The sequence below is a fragment of the Pyxicephalus adspersus genome, chromosome 2, assembly GCF_032062135.1.
Source record: "Pyxicephalus adspersus chromosome 2, UCB_Pads_2.0, whole genome shotgun sequence".
Classification (NCBI taxonomy): Eukaryota; Metazoa; Chordata; class Amphibia; order Anura; family Pyxicephalidae; genus Pyxicephalus; species Pyxicephalus adspersus.
In genome coordinates this window covers 74003520-74022453 of record NC_092859.1, presented here as the reverse complement: position 1 = coordinate 74022453, position 18934 = coordinate 74003520, and the positions used below count along the sequence as shown (strand labels likewise).

The 18934-nt window shown below is 39.4% G+C and overlaps 2 protein-coding genes across 3 annotated transcripts in view; one reads left to right on the top strand and one right to left on the bottom strand.

The window, feature by feature from the left end:
• The first annotated feature begins 82 nt into the window (after nucleotides 1–82).
• On the top strand, nucleotides 83–10186 carry PRELID1 (PRELI domain containing 1). Of its 2 annotated transcripts, XM_072401026.1 has the most exons (7): nucleotides 83–236; nucleotides 2950–3181; nucleotides 3435–3660; nucleotides 3744–3857; nucleotides 5801–5879; nucleotides 6125–6181; nucleotides 9820–10186. In XM_072401026.1, the coding sequence occupies exons 2-7, from the start codon at nucleotides 3090–3092 to the stop codon at nucleotides 9957–9959; spliced, it is 708 nt and encodes a 235-aa protein (XP_072257127.1). In that variant the 5' UTR covers nucleotides 83–236; nucleotides 2950–3089; the 3' UTR covers nucleotides 9960–10186. The 2 variants fall into 2 exon arrangements, with proteins under 2 accessions (XP_072257127.1, XP_072257128.1); XM_072401027.1 differs by lacking the exon at nucleotides 6125–6181.
• Nucleotides 10187–11506: 1320 nt separating this feature from the next.
• MXD3 (MAX dimerization protein 3) overlaps nucleotides 11507–18934 on the bottom strand; it is a 12040-nt gene continuing 4612 nt past the window's right edge. Inside the window, exons 2-6 of the mRNA XM_072401029.1 lie at nucleotides 17212–17308; nucleotides 14906–14935; nucleotides 13718–13832; nucleotides 12743–12917; nucleotides 11507–12652 (exon numbers count right to left, since the gene is read on the bottom strand). Coding sequence (XP_072257130.1) covers nucleotides 12534–12652; nucleotides 12743–12917; nucleotides 13718–13832; nucleotides 14906–14935; nucleotides 17212–17308 — 536 coding nt within the window. The 3' untranslated portion in view covers nucleotides 11507–12533. The remainder of the gene's footprint in view (nucleotides 12653–12742; nucleotides 12918–13717; nucleotides 13833–14905; nucleotides 14936–17211; nucleotides 17309–18934) is intronic.

Genomic DNA, 18934 nt, shown 5'->3' with positions numbered 1-18934 from the left:
CGTCTGGCCCCGCCCTCACTTGTCTGGATCGCGCCGCCCTTGTCCCCACCCACTAGGTCTAGCCCCGCCTTTCTCCTAAATCACTGTAAGGCAGGATAATGCTGAACGTGACTCCGGAAGTAGCGGCCATGTACTTGGCACGTGACGTGTGAATTCACGTCTGCTGCCGGAAGTTAGGGGCGTCCTGTACCATCCTCATGGCGGCTGCAAAAAAGCTGACTTCCTGCATGGAGCGGGTAAGCCGGACAGTGTGTGGCTTCATTAGTACCGTGCTATACCCCCGGGAGCCGTCTCATTGTATCGCATAGGTTTAGGTGACCTTGAAGCAGGGGATACGTGTTCAGTCATTCATTACCCGGGCTCTCATTTACCAGCTGTCATACTTCAAGGGCAGACATCAAAGAGGCCCTGTCATGGCAGAGTAACATAGCAGTGTAACATAGCAGTGCTTAGCTGCCTTCCCCCAGCTATTGCTATGAAGGTTCCCCTATCTATCCCTGTGTGTAGGAGTGTGGAAGGGGCAATACATTGGAAGTCTGTGCAGGGTGATGGCTTCTATGTCAGTCCATCCATGTCTTGTACAAGCAATGTATACAGCACAGATGAGTGCTCTGACATTGTTCTATACTCCAACCCTCCTAATCTATAAAGTGTCTGACCTGCAGATCCAAGCTAACAACTGGCAAGAGACCATTTAATGGTCATTGGCCTTCACTTAGATTTGGAAAACATACTGCTTACAACAATAAATAGTTCAATGGCTGCAAAGGAGAGAAGTTTATTGTTTAAAATCCCCAATCCCAGTTTCCCTGATCTCCTTTTATAGATGCCGCCCATCACCCCCAGACCCAATGTTACTCCTCCCGGGTAGTCTGACATTCCAGGCCCCTTGGCTGATTGAAAATCTCCCCGTGTCATATAGAACATAATACCTTGTGACACATTCATAGTCTGCGGAGGTTATATAGAAGGGGATCTGTAAAATATTGTAAATGTGACTTCTTACTAATCAGTCTTTTTTACATTTTCTATCTCATTGATGTTTGCTGGGCACACTTTATATAAAAATAGGTTCAGTTTTCCCCCCAGCCCCTTTTAGCTGGGCGTACCACCTGGCACATTTCAGTAAGCACCCGACTGTTTTTTGGGTGGTTACTGAACAGTTAGGTCACAAAACAGGGGCTGCCAACCACTTAAAATTTCTCCCCACCCAGTTTAAATAGATTTCTGAAGTTGGATTGCCATAATTTCTATTGGCTGGGCTTACAGTAGGGTCATCAGTGCTCTGGTATAATGTTACTTGGTGTCAGTTTCTGTAATGTTATCTCCTGCTGGCTAGCAGGGGATAATTCTGTATAACTGTGTCTATACCAGAACATTCAGATATAAACATTTCTCTGCTGCCAGATGGTTTATAAATGTTTTATAGTTCTAGAAGCAGAGGTATGGCCTGTGTGCCCTGGATAGCAGCATTGTTATTTGCAGCTGCATGGAGTTGTAACACAAACAGTTTGGATGATGGCTTGTCTTCCATGTCCTGCAATGCTTTATTGGAGTATTTTACCTGGGATATCAAAACTTGTCGCTTTTATGTTGGAATGGAATCCTTTAATTAACAAATTGGGTCCATCATCTTTAGCCAGAGTTTATAAAGTCAATACATGTAGGCTATATCAATAACATTTTCACACCATCAATTGTAAAGGTCTCCTAGAAATTGAGCTGTAATTGTAGAAGATCACTAGACCAGTCATCTTGGCGTAAATTATTCATGAACAGGGCCATCGTCCTGCAGTTTCCTTTCTTAATGTTTTTGTCTTCAGGCCAGAAATCTAGAATGTCTTCTGACCCTGGAGTCCGGCTCTCAGTGTTATTACTGCTTCTCGCAGCACAGAATCAGGAACGTGAATGTCATGTGAACTTCAGTTTTCTATTGCAGTTACAGGACTGGGACCTGTATTTGGCAGAATTGGTATTGGTGAAAATATGATCTCTTAATCCCTGGGGAGTTTAGGCATTTAATTTTCAGATTTTAAAGCAGAAGCCCTCTCGGTTTAAGAAAAGTCTTTAAAGGCAGGTTTTTTTTAATGGCAGGATAATTTATGGACTCTTCTTTGTTTCTTCTTCTGTTTTTTTTTTTCTGTACACATAGCTGTGCAGACTGCATTCATTGTGCCATGGTGGGATTAAGTACCACACCCAACCAGAAAAGATGACCAACAACAATAAAATAGTAGAAGATCAGGCAAAGATAACATTAGGAGCAGTTTGGCACATATGTATACTATGGTGTGTAAGTATGCTGAACATATTTGTGCAAAACCCTTAACACCAGCAGCAAAGTTTCAATTCCATTTGAAATGAGATTAAGGATGTAAAACTTTTTGCAGTAGAAATATTCCTGCCAGAAGAGGAAAACACACTTTTAGTAGAATGGGTGAGGTTAAAACTTTTGATTGTGTAATTGGTGGTTCTGCCGTGGTAATAACTGCCCCGATTTCTTGTAAGGACCTTACAGTGATAGGAAGTGAGGGAAAAATTTCCAGTGGGGGTCACAGACAAGAATTTTAGCTTGATAGAATTTTTAAGTCCTAATCCAAAGCAAATAACAATGCGGTGCTCTTTTTTAGAGGTTACCAAAATGTTTCTGTTCACCTTCATTATTTGTACTCTTTTAAAGTCACACAATCTGTGATTATAAACACCTTCATGTAACATTGGTGTTACACATATCATGTAACATGTGGTGTATCTTGTTCTTTGGTTTAGGTGAGTTGCCGTATGCTTTATTATAACTTTTTTATGCTATTCATGATAGTAATACTCCTGTGCCGTTATGTAAAAAGGTATTCCAGATGAAAGCGCTTAATAGGTGTTTCCTGTATCATTTTGTGTTGTGTGTGTTGAGGTGCAGAGTGTAAGAAATGCCTTCTTTTATCTTCATTGCAGTCCCTTCAATAGGACAGACCCTCTCCGGCTTCGAGCTGGATCCAGACGGTTCCTCCAGGTGACCCTTACACCCCCATCACTGCCGACCTCCGATGGTTTCCTGAGTCTGTTTAGTTTGGCGCAGTGATTCTTTGGGAACAATGGTGAAGTACTTTCTAGGCTTGAATGAGCTGAAAAGCTCCTGGGACCAAGTATTTATTGCATTTTGGCAGCGCTACCCAAACCCATACAGGTAAACTCATTACATAAAATGCTTTCAGTAAGATGGGTAGCTTTCAACTTCCACACCCAGAACTTTCCTGTTCCTTTTTATTGTTTGAGTTTAGTGTTTGTGTATATTTTTAGTTCTAGCAGGGAAAGCTGCTGTTTTTTTTTTAATAAAGGGAAAGTATAATATGTTTTGGTGTACTTTTACAGTTTGTAAAATATGCACTGTGCTTAAATGATGATAATTTTTTTGCATTTCTTTTCTTCTGGGCCTAAAGCAAACATGTCCTGACTGAAGACATTCTGTACCGCGAGGTAACCAGTGACCAGAAACTGCTAACAAGAAGGCTTTTAACGAAGACCAACCGCCTGCCACGTTGGGCAGAGCGCTTCCTTCCAGCAAATGTGGCCCATGCTGTGTACATTTTAGAAGACTCCATAATCGATCTGCACAAAAAAACCCTGACCACCTATACCTGGAACATAAACCACAGCACGGTCATGGTAAGCAAGGGCACAGTTTTTAATCTGGTTATGGCTTGTTCTGAATCTAGAAAAAAAATCTATGATTTTGTATTTATTTACAGTCTGTGGAGGAACGCTGCAGATACTGTGAAAATCCTGAAAACAAAACCTGGACTGAGATCAAAAGAGAGGCTTGGGTGTCGTCAAATGTGTTTGGTTTTAGCAGACCTATACAGGTGAGTTATAATAGATAATATGTTGCATTTCCATTATCAGGAATGTATACATCTGTGTGAGGTATGCATTTGTTTATCTATGCAAAATAATACATTGTGAAGTTTTTTCAAGTAGTGCAAAGTTTGTCTGTACATACAAGAAACTGTGAGCCTGATATTTTAAAGTTCAAGACAGGAGAAGATAGCCTATCATGGGAGAACCCATGAATAGCAACTGATTCTTAAGAAAATCCATTCCAGCTTTGTTAGATCATCCAGGTTTTTTGTGATAATCTATCTTCTCCAGTCTTGGTGAGTTTTATTAAATCAGGCCCAATGTATTGCACCATGTACCCAACATTTGCTTTGTAAACAGATGCATTTTGCACATGAAAATTCCAGACAAAAATATAAAATCTTCTGTATATAGTTTCTTACAATACTCATAGTTATTTTATACCAATTACTTGCTGATCCTGTTAGTTCCTTGTTTGCTAAAAACAATTCTAAAGCTGAGCCAACAATGATATGCAAGCACTAATTAAATCTGTAGTCAGCACTCAATGTTATTTTTGTAGCAATTTTTAAATTACTTTTCACTTAAAACTTTATAAGACTGGGTCTACACAGACATTTTTTAAAAACGCATGTAAATATTCCTATTGCGTTTATATTAGTGTTTTAAAGCTTGCCTTTAAAACCCTAGAAAACTAAACGCCTATACCGCTTTTCCTGCGTTTAGTATGTTTGTTTTAAGTGCCTAAAAACGTGGGAAGTTATCCTGTTGAAATCAATGGAAGCGTTTACCCACGTTTTTGGAGGTTTACCGGCGTTTTATATTTTTAAATGTTTCAAACAACGTTATAGATAAAGCTCATAAAAGTGCCTCAAGGAAACATCCTGGTGTAGATTAGCCCATTGTAATGCATGGGGATTTCAAATGTGGGCTTTTACAGCCTCAGGTTAAACGCTGGGAAAAACATCCGTGTAGACTAAGCCTAAGGCCACTCTGTTGCCTTAGAAATCTGTTCAGCCAATCTTGTGACATATTCATCTGACACAAATCACAAACAGACAGGTGACACTTGAAAAGGAGGTGATACATTAAAGTGTATGAAAAGCAAAAACTTTTCTTGTAAGTTATGTAAAGAATCAGCCTAAACATACAACGATAAATGAGAGGAAATCTCTCCAAAACACTTTTCATCCCAGAGAGATGTCCTAGGAACATGTATCCCAATTGCAGGATTTTCCCTTTATTCTCACTCTACTGATCACTCAAAATGTTTGGAGAGTCATAAGACTCATTCAATGAAATTGCAAATACTTTGTAAAGTATTTTAATTATGTGTTTAGCTGTTTGTACTTTATCTGTGAACCTGACATGTGCAGTTGTCACCCTTGCTGGATGGTTACATTATTTACAGGATTATTGAAATTGTAACAGAGTGAGAGAGGAATGTTTATTCATATTGTCAGAACTTTGCATAGGGAGTGTGGAGCAGCAGATGGATTTCCATTTACAATTCTATCATGCTTTGGAACTACCAGGCTAACTCAAACCATTACAACTATATATCATTTCTTTCTATATAGAATGGGGAAAGATGCTTCCAGTTGGTATATTTATTGTTGTAAAGACAGTTGAGCGTGAAAACCTGGCATGAAATTGCTGACGATCATCTCATAGGTATTCTTCTGATAGGGATCCCATTATTTCCAAGTCTGAGTAAAGCTCAGTCACTGTGCTGCATTTTCTGCAAGGTTTGTCTATGGGACATGTAAATATGATGGCACAATGTGTATTTATGTTTATAAAAATAGTGTTTTCAATTCAGAAAAATCGTTTATTAAATAATAAATTATAAAAATGATTTATGTACATTATACATACTGGGCACAACATAATTTTCTATTTGGAATCCATCACTTACAAGTAATCTGATATTTTTTCTGTCAACCAGGAGTTTGGCTTGGCTCGGTTCAAAAGCAATGTGACCAAGGCTATCAAGGGCTTTGAATTCATCTTGGCAAAAATGCAAGGTGGGTGGATTCTTGTATTCTCTTAGATTCTGATTTTGTCAACAGGAACAGCAACTCTGTGCTTAGTTAGTAATGCCTGAGTCATGAGACAGGAAGCGTGACTGGAGCAAGGTCACATGGAAAATAAAAGCTATAATAACTAGTCTTGTCTGTGTGTAAATCATTGCTAAAGACTTACTGGAATTAGAATATCTTTCCTGGATTCCTCCAAACTGACGATTGTTTCTTTACATATCTTACTGCAGTGACCGATTGCAATGACCTGCCAGTCCTTTGTAATAGGAAGCAACCATTTCTTGCAGGTATACATATGTAATAATATTGTACAAATAATAATGTACAGTTAGGTCCATAAACATTTGGACAGAGATAGCTTTTTTTCTAATTTTGGTTCTGTACATTACCACAATTAATTTAAAATGAAACAACTCAGTGGGTTGAACAAAAAGATTGCATAAAAATGTGAATAACTAAAGCCTTTTTTTTACACTTCATTTCAGGGGGTTCAAAAAGTAATTGGACAATTGACTCAAAGGCTATTTTTCATGGGCTGGTGTGGGCAATTCCTTCGTTATGTCATTATCCATTAGGTAGATAAAAGGCCTGGAGTTGATTCGAGAGGGGGAGGGGGGGGTGCTTGTATGTGGAAGATTTTGCTGTGAACAGACAACATGCGGTCAGAGGAGCTCTCCATGCAGGTGAAACAAGCCATCCTTAAGCTGCAAAAACTGAAAAATCCCATCCGAGAAATTGCTACAATATTAGGAGTGCCAAAATCCACAGTTTGGTCCATCATGAGAAAGAAACAAAGCACTGGTGAACTCAGCAACGCCAAAAGACCTGAACATCCATGGAAGACAACAGTGGTGGATGATCGCAGAATCATTTCCATGGTGAGGAGAAACCCCTTCACAACAGCCAACCAAGTGAACAACACTCTCCAGGAGGTCGGCGTATCGATATCCAAGTCTACCATAAAGAGAAGACTGCATGAAAGTAAATACAGAGGGAGCACTGCAAGGTGCAAGCCACTCATAAGCCTCAAGAATAGAAAGGCTAGATTGGACTTTGCTCAAAAACATCTAAAAAAGCCAGCGCAGTTCTGGAAAAATATTCTTTGGAGAGATGAAACCAAGATCAACCTTTACCAGAATGGTGGCAAGAAAAAAGTATGGAGAAGGCGTGGAACAGCTCATGATCCAAAGCATAGCACATTATCTGTAAAACATGGAGGAGGCAGTGTGATGGCTTGGGCATGCATGGCTGCCAGTGGCACTGGGACACTAGTGTTTATCCATGATGTGACAGAGGACAGAAGCAGCCGAATGAATTCTGAGGTGTTCAGAGACATACTGTCTGCTCAAATCCAGCTAAATGCAGTCACATTGATTGGGAGGCATTTCATAATACAGGTGGACAATGACCCGAAACATACAGCCAAAGCAACCCAAGAGTTTATTAAAGCAAAGAAGTGCAATATTCTTGAATGGCCAAGTCAGTCTCCTGATCTGAACCCAATTGAGCATGCATTTCACTTGTTGAAGACTAAACTTCAGACACAAAGGCCCACAAACAAACAGCAACTGAAAGCCGCTGCAGTAAAGGCCTGGCAGAGCATTAAAAAGGAAGAAACCCAGCATCTGGTGATGTCCATGAGTTCAAGACTACAGACTGTCATTGCCAGCAAAGGGTTTTCAACCAAGTATTAGAAATAAACATTTTATTTGCAGCTTTTTAATTTGTCCAATTACTTTTGAGCCCCTGAAATGAAATGATTGTGTTAAAAAAAAGGCTTTAGTTCTTCACATTTTTATGCAATCTTTTTGTTGAACCCGCTGAATTAAAGCTCAAAGTCTGCAGATCAAATACATCTGAGTTGTTTCATTTATAATTATTTGTGGTAATGTACAAAACCAAAATTAGAAACAAGTTGTCTCTGTTCAAATATTTATGGACCTAACTGTATATATGTATTTTTCAAATCTTGTACACAGACATTACATATTTTTTACAAGATGATTTTGGCACATATATCGTCTACCCTTATGGTACACTTTCCTAGTCAGATAATGTTTTGCTTGGAGAAATCTATCTAGCGATATTCTTTTCCAGAATGGCAATTTTCCCAGCAAACTACTAAATATAAAAATAATTGAACTGCTTAGATGATTCTGAAATCTTTGAGAACTGTTTTTGACACCAATATTTTTGTTATAGAACATGTTAAAATAAGTTTATTCTTCCTATACTGTTTTTCCCCTCATAAACAAGCTTTTGAAATTCCTTTTTTTTTCATAAAAAAATGTTTAGGGCCAATCGTCCTTTCCTATGCAATTTGAGAAGTTCATGGCTGGTGGCAGGGCTTGTGCATTGTGTGAGATTCAGGGTATCTGGGATTGAAAAAAACTGTAATTTAGTCAATTAGAAGCAGTAAAAGCCTGGGCAGAAATCCTCCAGCTAGAAAATGATGCAAGCACTCTTAGACTTATCTGAGTAAGCAAATTCAGTACAGGAAAGAAGCCTGTACAGCTGTACTGGCCGGAAGCTGAACAGGCATTCCTGAAAGTTGGCACCATGCCACCTGCTTGGCAGTCCTAACTGTTGAGCTGACTCTTAACAAACCAGTGCATGATATACAAGCTCTCACTTCTGCCCCCATGCATCCCTGTGTGTTCCATGGTGAGCTAAATTTATACTGCATTAAGGGTAACTTCACCAATTGTCTGAAATTAGCTATAAAATGAATACATTGACTTTATTTTTTTATGCATGTGTAGTCCCCTTATTCATTTAAAGCAGACCAAAGTCCAGCCCGGGGGCCAATTGCAGCCCGTGTTCACATTTCCACTGTCCTGCAGCCTCTGTCATAAAATCAATAATATGCAGGCCCGCCAGCACTGTTAACCAAAGTAAAAAAAAAAAAAAACATGCAAATAAAAATGCTATTTTATATTTCGTTAGAGTTGATCAACCGCCTTGCAATTATTGGCCCGCTACTAGGCGGGCATAATCAACACAACAGGAGTCCCTATGTGTGTACAGAAAATCCCCTACGTCATTATAGTGGGCGTGTGCTGTGCGGGACCCCCACGGACCACGCCCACTCATTCCAAGAACGTGCTCTGCACGGAGCCGCACTGACACCGGACTCTGTGCACAGGGAATCCCTCATGTCACCCTGGTGGGCGTGTGCTGTACAGGACTCGCGCAGACTACGCTCACACTAACCCTGAGTATGTGCTGAATGGTCGGCCCCCACACATTTTCACCTCACTAAATCTGGCATTTCTGCAAAAAGTTTGGACACCCCTGATTTAAAGTGTAACTTCACTTTTGTTTAAAAAAAAAAAAAAAGCCCTGTAGACAAATCTTTTTAGTCATCTTTAGAATTATTTAATTTTAAGGGCAGCAAAACAGGGAAGAGCTCACCAAAATCTGTAAGAAATCTAGAAGCAGTAGAATGTAAAGCTACGTACACACGGCAGATTTTTATCGCCCGATAATCGGCATCGGCCAATTATCGGGCGAAAATCTTCCGTGTGTACAGTCGGTGTCGTCCGGACGACCGACCTGCCGGATGCCGGATCCACGGACGATGGACGACAGCCGATCGTAATAAAAGGGAAGGGGAGAGCGCGCAGCAGGGTGCCGCTCCGTCGCTCTCCCCCCTCCCCTCTCCATAGAGCATGAACGGTGCTGTATGTACAGCATCGTTCATGCATCGTGCACTCCCTTGTCGTTGGAAAGGATCGTGAAAGATCCTTTCCAACGACAAAAATTGCAAGTGTGTACGCGGCTTTAGTGTGACATCCAGTTTTGGTAGCTTGACCCCTTCTAATGGTTCATTAAATGCAAATGTATTGCAGTATAATTTTGGTTGGCAGCACAGATGTGATCCCAGTATATTATGTCAGTTCCTGAACAGACTGTTTTCTTTCAGGTGATACGCCTTCCAGGACACTGGTGGAAACAGCAAAAGAGGCAACAGAAAAAGCAAAGGAAACTGCACTTGCAGCAAAGGAGAAAGCCAGAGATTTGGCCAGCAAGGCAGCTACAGGCAAGAAGCAGCAATATGTCTAATCAAACCCGACTGCCATTCTAGATCCCAAATCTCTGCAATCAGGCCCAATGTTGCTGGGTTCAAAGGTCATCTGAACCAAATTCAACTATTTCTAAAATCTATTACTTTATATGTATCATGCTGTAAATTATGAGGAGGAAGTATATACTTGAATGTAATGCAAAAAAATATACAATTACACTTTTCTAAGCTTTAATTTATGATTAAAGAATGAACTGAGATGTAACTCTGTTGTCTTTATTCTGGGTAAATTACTAAATATTTTCTTCAATGTCAATGATTTCAGACATGCAGTTCTATTCACTCAGGTAGCTAACCACCTCCATAGACTTTGGGTCCTTGTACAATCCTTGCTTACATGTCTCCTTCTCTATCTTTAATATAAAATATGCTCTCGCATAACTTGTAATGTGCTCTCAGGATTAGTTTGACTTTTTTTTTAGGGAATTTGTGATTGCAAATACTGCTAAATATGATTTGTAGCTTTCACCCTTCTCCATACGTACACCTGTCCAATGGCACTGTTTTTTTCTGAAATGGACAGTACCTTGTTTTGTGCTTAAGGTGAAAGTAAATAAAAAAAAAAAAACAAAAAGAAACCTCGCCTTTACCTTTGCAGATACGTCAACCTCCACTGGAGTTTTCCTAGATTGGGTCACGGGGAAGCGCCGGGCGCTCGTCTTCTTTGTGCTTCTTCTGCCTAGGTTGCCTGATCTCATACCTGCGCAATCAGGTGAAGTAGATGGGGAAAAAAAAGAGCCAATCTCACTGTACATGGCCGTGATCGGCATTTCCCTCCATTGAAGAAAAAGCTGAAGGAGCAGGCAGAAGCCTCCTGGGATCTATGACATGCATCCCAGGATGCTCTATCGCAGTGGAGATAGAAGAGAGGGGTTTTACACCCACTCCACCCAAAAAAAAGGTAATTTGTACATTATAAAAAAGGGTTATCTACCCTTTTATGTAAAGTTTAGTTTAGGTCCACTTTAAAAGCATGATTAACCTTTGCATGACAAACTGATGAGATATGTGAAAGCCCCCCCAATCACTTAATATTAAATTAATATCTAATAATAATAATTAATTATTAAATTAATATTCTCTCTTACTGTACAAATGCAAAATATCCAGAGCTTCTGGCTAATGCTGTAGCGCATTAAGCTCTAGCACTGTCAAATGAAGAAATTTCCCAACTCCCTCTAAACCCAGGTAGCTCTAAAAAACACTAGAAGTGTTATTAGCAAGGTGACAGGATCTCTTTAGAGTAAATATGTACTGGAATAAATATGGTGGCTGACGTACTGATAGTGGAGAGAAAATCCTGCAGGAATTCTAAATGACGAGGAATGTAGGTCTTTTTCATCAGGAATTTGTCAGAGCTGGTGCTTCCTTCTTTCAAGATAATGCAGAAGGAAACTCGAACACAACTCTAAACAATCTCCCAGAGTGTGTGGCAGGGAACAGGGAGAAATTATTTGTACATGTCCTGACTGCTGTTTTGTTTTTTTTAATCAAACCTGGTGTACGGAAATAAAACACAGACTAGTTTACAGAACAAAACACATTTACTAAAATAGAAGTTACAATATAAAAAGCTTATTTTGAGAATCAAATCTCTTTGCTCAGAGCCAACATGTGCATATTAAAATGTCAGCTGAGCTCTGGAATGTAAGTAGGCTGCACCTCTTTATAAAGATTGTTCAGTCCCTGTCAGGATGGAGGACCGTCCTTTGTCCTCTGAGTGTCTTAATAAAACAGCTAATCCAGGCCTGAGCAAGATGCTTGTTTTTGTCAGCAAGCACGAAATAACAGGATTGGAATAATTTATAATCCATTCTGTAAACAATGAACCTCCTCCAAACAAGGTCCAATTACATTGCAAAAATGATTTCTAAAGGTACTTGATTTTTTGCAAAGGGTCAGGCAGGTTTTCATGGCGAGAGAACATAAGAATGGAGTTCACAAAATCTTCAGATGTCCCGCAGCATCTAAGCACTCAGCTGATGGATCAAAACCAAAACTCAATAGATGTTTAAATAGCGCTTCTTTATACACATCTTAACGTGCAACCAGTGCATGGAGATGTGAGGAATGCTATCCCAGCATTGAATTTGTACAATAAGTTAGATCACAGTAGCACCACTTGTTGGTTACTTAATGCTAAAGGTTCTTTCCCAGCACTGACAGCGAATCTTCCGGGGCCGATAGTCCAGTAATGGTCTTGTATCTAAATACCTTTTTCTAAGAAAGCTGCCAAGCTCCACAGCTTGTAATATGTACTTTATAACTAGCTGACCTGAAATTTACCCATGTAACTAAATGGTGAAGCTAAACAGAAAATGTGTCTACAGCATTACTGGCATATACCCCACCAGTCTAAAAAAAAAAAAATGTAAGAGGGTAGCAGAAGATTTGAAAATAGTTGCTATGCAAACACTGAGTTTCCCTTTACAATAGGGTTAATGTGATCACTGCCACCTTGCCTTTTGGAGGGACAATACAAGTATTTCTGCTACTGCAATTGCAAGCCAGGAATGGTTACCGCTGTAGTAGTCTTTAAATGCTTGCTGCTGTCATAACCAGGCGTGAGCAGGAGTGGAGTAACTGTGCTCCATACCAGCACTGAAAGACACAAAAAGGTCTCCTTCATTACCATTCAGAATTATTCCTTCCACATCGACCTCCAAATCTTCTGCAAATATAAAGAAGAGTTCTGTAAGTGTGTGTTCTGACCAAAGCCATACATTGCATAAATGCTTTTGTTTTTTTTGCCAGTGCCCACCTTGATCAGAGTCTGATCTCTCAGATGACAAGGTTGAGGAGTCAAGGCTATCAGCTCGGATTCTTTCAGTGCCATTGGAGGGTAGAAGCTGTTTTAATCTCTGCCTGAGCCTCTGTTGTTCCAATCTTAATTTTTCCTTAAGATGCTTTGCTTTTAGTTCCTGATCCTCCAGCTTCTACAATAGAAAACTAAAAGTATTACAAAAGGGATTCCATATAAAAAAGTACAAACTTACACTATTTGGAAATCTCTGTGTTAACATTTCTCCGGCCAAGTTCCCCTAACCAGGTGAACATCTGCACTATATTTTGTTTGCACACAACTTGCTGTTCTGTGATGTTTATGATAAAAAGGGTGACCACAAAGCAGCTTTGTTAACAAAATTATCTTTGCTGTGATTATCACCAATTTTTGCCTACATTTCACAATCACAAATATGCTTTCTCAGGCTGAATACAGGTCAGGATCAAAAGGTACTAGAAAAACACTTTAAGTATTTTGAGTCTGTAAACTTAATATTTGTAAAATAAAAAAAAAAATCAACAGTTTCACATTACCTGTCGGGGATCATTGCACATGCTGAAATACAATAATTCTAGGGTCAGAGCTCCTCATTAACTCCAAACTGTAAAAGATTCAAAAGCATTGTCTTTGGACAATTATGGAAACAGTAGTTTCACCCATAGACTTGTTTGGTATCTATTTAGTACAACTCCATCGTAGTATATTGCATTTGTGTGGAGATGTATTTCAGCATATTTTTCAAAGAAAAATAGGGTTTGATAAACCAGGTTTCTGCTTTTGGAAAAATATAAGGTTTTGGGACAGCAAAAGGGTTAAAGTTCTTTTACTGCTTGTTAAAAAATTGTAAATAATTGAATGTCCACAAGCTCACTAAGTCAGAGTTACCTTTTGTACAGAGTTCAGTACATGTGAATGTTACTTGGGCACAGAAACCCATTTCCACGGACTCACTTTAATGTGCTGTTTTGCTCTGTGCAAAAGGCTGAGTGTCGTGTGTCGCGATGTGTCTACACTTAGAGGAACTTGTTGCTTCAGTTGTTCTAAGCATCTCCGCAGCTGAGCTCTTCTGTAAAAAAAAAAAAAAAAAGAAAACAAAAAAGTAATAACAGGACATGTCACAGGAACAAATTATCACTAAATGCTGGAATATTCATTATTGGAATTGTTTTACATTTTTTATGAATGCCTTCTGACAAATTGCACAGCACTTTTTAAGAAATCAAAGCCATCTATGTAATATAACATTATCATAATCCTAATAATGTAGTAATAATCCCCTCAGAAAAGCACTGCAAGCAGCTCCAAGTCATGCCTAAACCTTGCATCCTTTGGTTATTTTATGTAATTTTATATATATATATATATATATATATATATATATATATATATATATATATATATATATATATTAGTCCCATTGCAAGGGATACTTAAGCTCAACTTTAAGGGCTTCATTTATAGAACAGGGTATCAGACATTCCTTCAAACATTCCTTCATGGGAATCTTCCAGGTCAATATGGCAGTAATTGATTCCCACACGGAACGTTGGATTCTGTTTTATAAATAAAGCCTTTAGCGTCTACATAATAATGAGGACCTGGGAGTACACACTTTGGTCAAACATTGTTTACTTTTTCTTGCTAATATGAATGATTTTTTTTACCAATGGAACGCACTGATTTTTGCTGTGCATTGGGTATTATTTCTTAAAATGTATTACTTTCTACTGCTACTCAATTTAGAAGCAAGGTACCAAAATATAATGCTGGACCAAAAAAAGGAAGAGAAGAGGTTTGATTATCCAAACACTGCACAACTCATGGAAGTATAAAAACAGCTACCATGATTTTAGAGACAGGATATAAAGAAATAAGATAAAGTAAAGCTAAAATAAGATAATAAAACCAATGAGAATAGAAATATGGAAGCTGTTTTTGGCTCATAAAAGGTGCAGGCTCCATAATATCATCATCACCCTGGATGAACCAGAACAAGTGTACTGCTAGTGAGGTTCTGTTCCACGTTCATAGTAAAAGTGGGAAATTGGACCCAGAAATAGGGACCCCCAGAAGTGGCACCTATAGACCCAGGCCTACTAAGCCATTCATAAAGCTTAGTTGAATTACTCAGTTACTCACCGATGCTTCTCTAGCTCATTGTGGACAGACCTACAGAGAAAAAAAAAAAGACATTAGTTAAATGGTTACATGCAACAAACGTACATAAACCGCCATAACACAGGCCAGCAACTTGACTTTGGGACTTTAAACTTGAAAACCTCCAAAACTATGGTGCAAACAACATCAGTAGCTAAAACAGAAGACCCAACCCTTTCCTTATCTGAAGTTTCATCATTTTATCTTAGGTCTTCCCCTAACTGTGCTTTACCACTAACCATTTAAACTTGCAATATACCAAAACCCCTAACCTTATCTTACAATATCATACTGTAGATCATGCCCCTGGGTAACTTTTTTATTATTAAATGTTTATGTTTGTGTAACTTAAACTTATTTTTTTTACAGGTTATCCCACAATGACAGGATGTTTGCCATGGCTGCATTCATGACATGAGCACAGCCGTGGGACTCCTGACAGTGAGGGATCCCCGAGAACTGGAGTGCAAATGAGAACAATCACCTCTAATGCTTTGTGATTGGCTGAGAAAAGGGAAATCCTGATGACGCTTGAGCCGTCATCAGGATTTCCCTTTCCTCCGCCATTCAGCACTAGAGGTGAATGGTAACAAGTCTCCCCATTCAAGTCTACTGCTGACTGGCTGAGCAAAAGGGAAACCCTGACGACAGCTCAAGCATCATCAGGATTTCCCTTTCCTCAGCCAATCACGTAGCGGAGCAGTCAGCGGAGTGGGAGCAATCAAGAAAACGAAGCTGTCAGCACAGCAGAGCTCTGCTGATTGCTCCGCTCCATGATTGGCTGAGGAAAATGAAACCCTGATAATGCTTGATCTGTCATCAGGATTTCCCTTTCCTCAGCTAATCACGGAGCACTAGAGGTGAATGGGGAGACTTGTCCTCATTTGCCCTCTAGTGCCTGGGGATCCCATACTGTCAGGAGTCCCATGGCTGTGCTCATGTTATGAATACAGCCGTGGAAACCATCCTGTAACAAAAAAGTTTAGGTTACACAAAGCACACATTCAATAAAATACTTTAACATTAAAGACTGTCTAATTTTTTTTTACACATATTTTTAACCCTTTCAGGGAATAAGTAAGGGGTTTTATGTGTCCATGTACTCATTCACTGAAAAGGTTAAAACTTTTATAAACGCTTATGTAAAATTGCGACAAATCGTGGTAAAACGCGTCATAGGCGTTTATAGGAGTTTTTTGTTAGTGTTGTAAAGACAAGGTTTAAAACTTGTAAAAGTGCATAAAAACTCATATAAACGTGGTAGGAACGTTTACATACGTTTTTAAAACCATCCGTGTAGACCCAGCCTTAGACAGAAGTTACTGGAAGTAGTGGTCCCACTATAAGATTTCCCTCCTTCTGATTTTATCTTACTTTCAGTTCCCAAATACAACAAACGCTAGTATAAATAGAAGGGTAAATTTTCCACTGGGGACACAAGGAACAGCAACAACCTGACCAATGTTCTAATTCAAACTCCATTCAAAAAGAAAAAGAAAACTGGCTTTACATACACTTTAGCTTTAATCCTGAAAGGTGACCTTGCACTCAACACCCTAAGCCCCACCTTGAATTTATATTATTATTTATAACAATAAATTACGCTCTGAAAAACCTGCATTCTGTCTATATAGATCAGCTTTTCTCATGTCCACAGCTCACAGTACATTAGGATGGTGCTCAGTGGGAATATTATCTCTTTTATTGCTGGCCAAAGGGAAGAATGTCACCCTTACACATAGAAAGAATATTGGTGTCACTTAAAATGACCCAAGAGACACCAAGTGCTCATTGCCTAAACAACCCCAAGGATCCTCTGGAGGAACCCTAGGTTAGTGCTGGTTGTAAAACACTAATTTAGATAATTCAAGGATCACAGTTGGCCGAAGTTAGACTAGTACAAGATGGAATGTGACTTTTTGTTGTGTAATGCAATTGATTATTGTACACTTTATGGTCACATTTACAAATGTTTACAGAATGTTTAAAAAGTTCTGCAGATTTTATTATACATAGTTTTCTTGAAATCCATTAGCCAATGTGTTAGTTAGGACTACTCCATTGGCTACTAAAGCCTACCTCCATCTAATCATTGTATATATTGGCATTAAATTAACTGGCACTGGCTCCAACTGCAAGCATCTAATAAAGTAGCTTCTTTTCTAGTCTAATTTTTATCTTCTGTTTAATTCTGGCTCAGGCCAGGGACAGAAATGTAGAATAATGGAGCCAGATGTGTTGTCTCACCCAAAGCCTGATTTTTAAATAGTGGTTCTGGGGACGCTCACCTAACGCTTTCTGGATTGCTGTTTGTTCTTTGTCGTTTTCTTCTTCCAGGAGTGGAGGTGTTGCAAGGTAATAAGGAGGCATATCCGTGTTCAGCTTCTGGAAAAAAGCAGACATTAATACTGTAATTTTACATAACAATAGATAAATGTACATGTATTGAGGAAATGAGATATAATGCAATAGAATCAGTTGAAGGTAAAGTTTTTTTTTGTATTGCTCATAGAAACCAGACTATCAGTGTTATACTGCATATTAGAAAACATAAAAAGACCAGTGGCTGGAACAAAATGATTTCCAGTGATAAGGTCCATGGTGATAATACCATCTTGTGTTTTCTGCACAGAATACCAACATTAATAATTTAGGCAAAAGTAATTACAAGTAAATCATTCAAGAGAGTCAAACATTGGCCATTCAGAGAAAGTGACAGGTTCCCTTGCTGGGACAAACTCCTAACTATATATATTCACCCTGCAACCCCATCAAAGTGCTAGAGAAATACGTGGTCCTACTTGCAAAAGGAGTATTTAACCTTCCAACAAAATGCAATACTCAGGTCTGATAGCCAAATCCAAACATTGTCATTTGAAGAAGAGGACGACATCATCACTATCTTTGTAAAAATTTTACTTTTGGCTCTGACATGGTAGGGGGTGTTAGGAAAGGAAGTATAAGTATCGGGGGTAACACCTTTTGCCCTGAAGACCCTACAGCATAAACTTTATTGTATGATAATAAACATCTACTAATACAACAGCTGTGGTTCTACCAATATAGACCTCACTTTAATACAGAGCCCCATAATTACGGCAAGGCCAGTGGATAAGAACCAAGCTACAGATCCTTTAGACCAGTGGTTGCCATCCTTTTAGGTTCCGTGGACCACTAAAATTACCAGCTCCGGACTGCACATGCGCAGGGAGCCGGGTGTCACTCAAAGAGGGAGAAACCTCCACTGTAGTGATGTCATGATGCCAGAACCCCGCTACCTATCCCATTACAGATCTGAGCCTGCGATGGGAGAGGGGGCGGGTTGTGTCCAGACAAAGCCCGTCCAATTCCCTGAGCCTGGGATTTGTACGGGGGACATGGTCCGCGGCTCTGGCTGGTGTGCCCTGCCAGCGGGGTCCTTCTCCTGACCCTGGTTGGCGACTGCTGCTTTAGACGATTTTACTCTGCAACACAGGGAAGATCATCAATGTTAATCTGCAGGACAAATAAATAGAACCCCTTTTGTTTACAGAATAGGATTTTTAAAAATGTTTATATTTATCTAGAGACAAGTTGCTTTATTAATAAACAGGATTTATATAGCGCCAACATATTATGCAGCGCTGTACAATAAATTGGGATTGCAAATGACAGACTAATACAGACAGTGATACAGGAGGAAAGGACTCTGCCCCGAAGAGCTTACAATCTAGTAGGTGGGGGAATTTACACACAATAGGAGAGGGGAAATATAGTGGTGGGAAGTAATGATGGTTTCAAAAGACAGAAGATGGGTAGGCAAGTTTGAAAAAATGGGTTTTGAGCGCTCTTTTAAATGAGCAGAAAGGGGGCAAGACGAATAGGACGAGGAGGACCATTCCAGAAAACTGGGGCAGCTCTAGAGAAGTCTTGTATTCGTGCGTGTGATGAGGTTATGAGTGAGGAAGTCATTAAAAGGTCATTGGAGGAGCGGAGAGAGCGGCTGAGGGAGTATTTTTTAACCATGTCAGA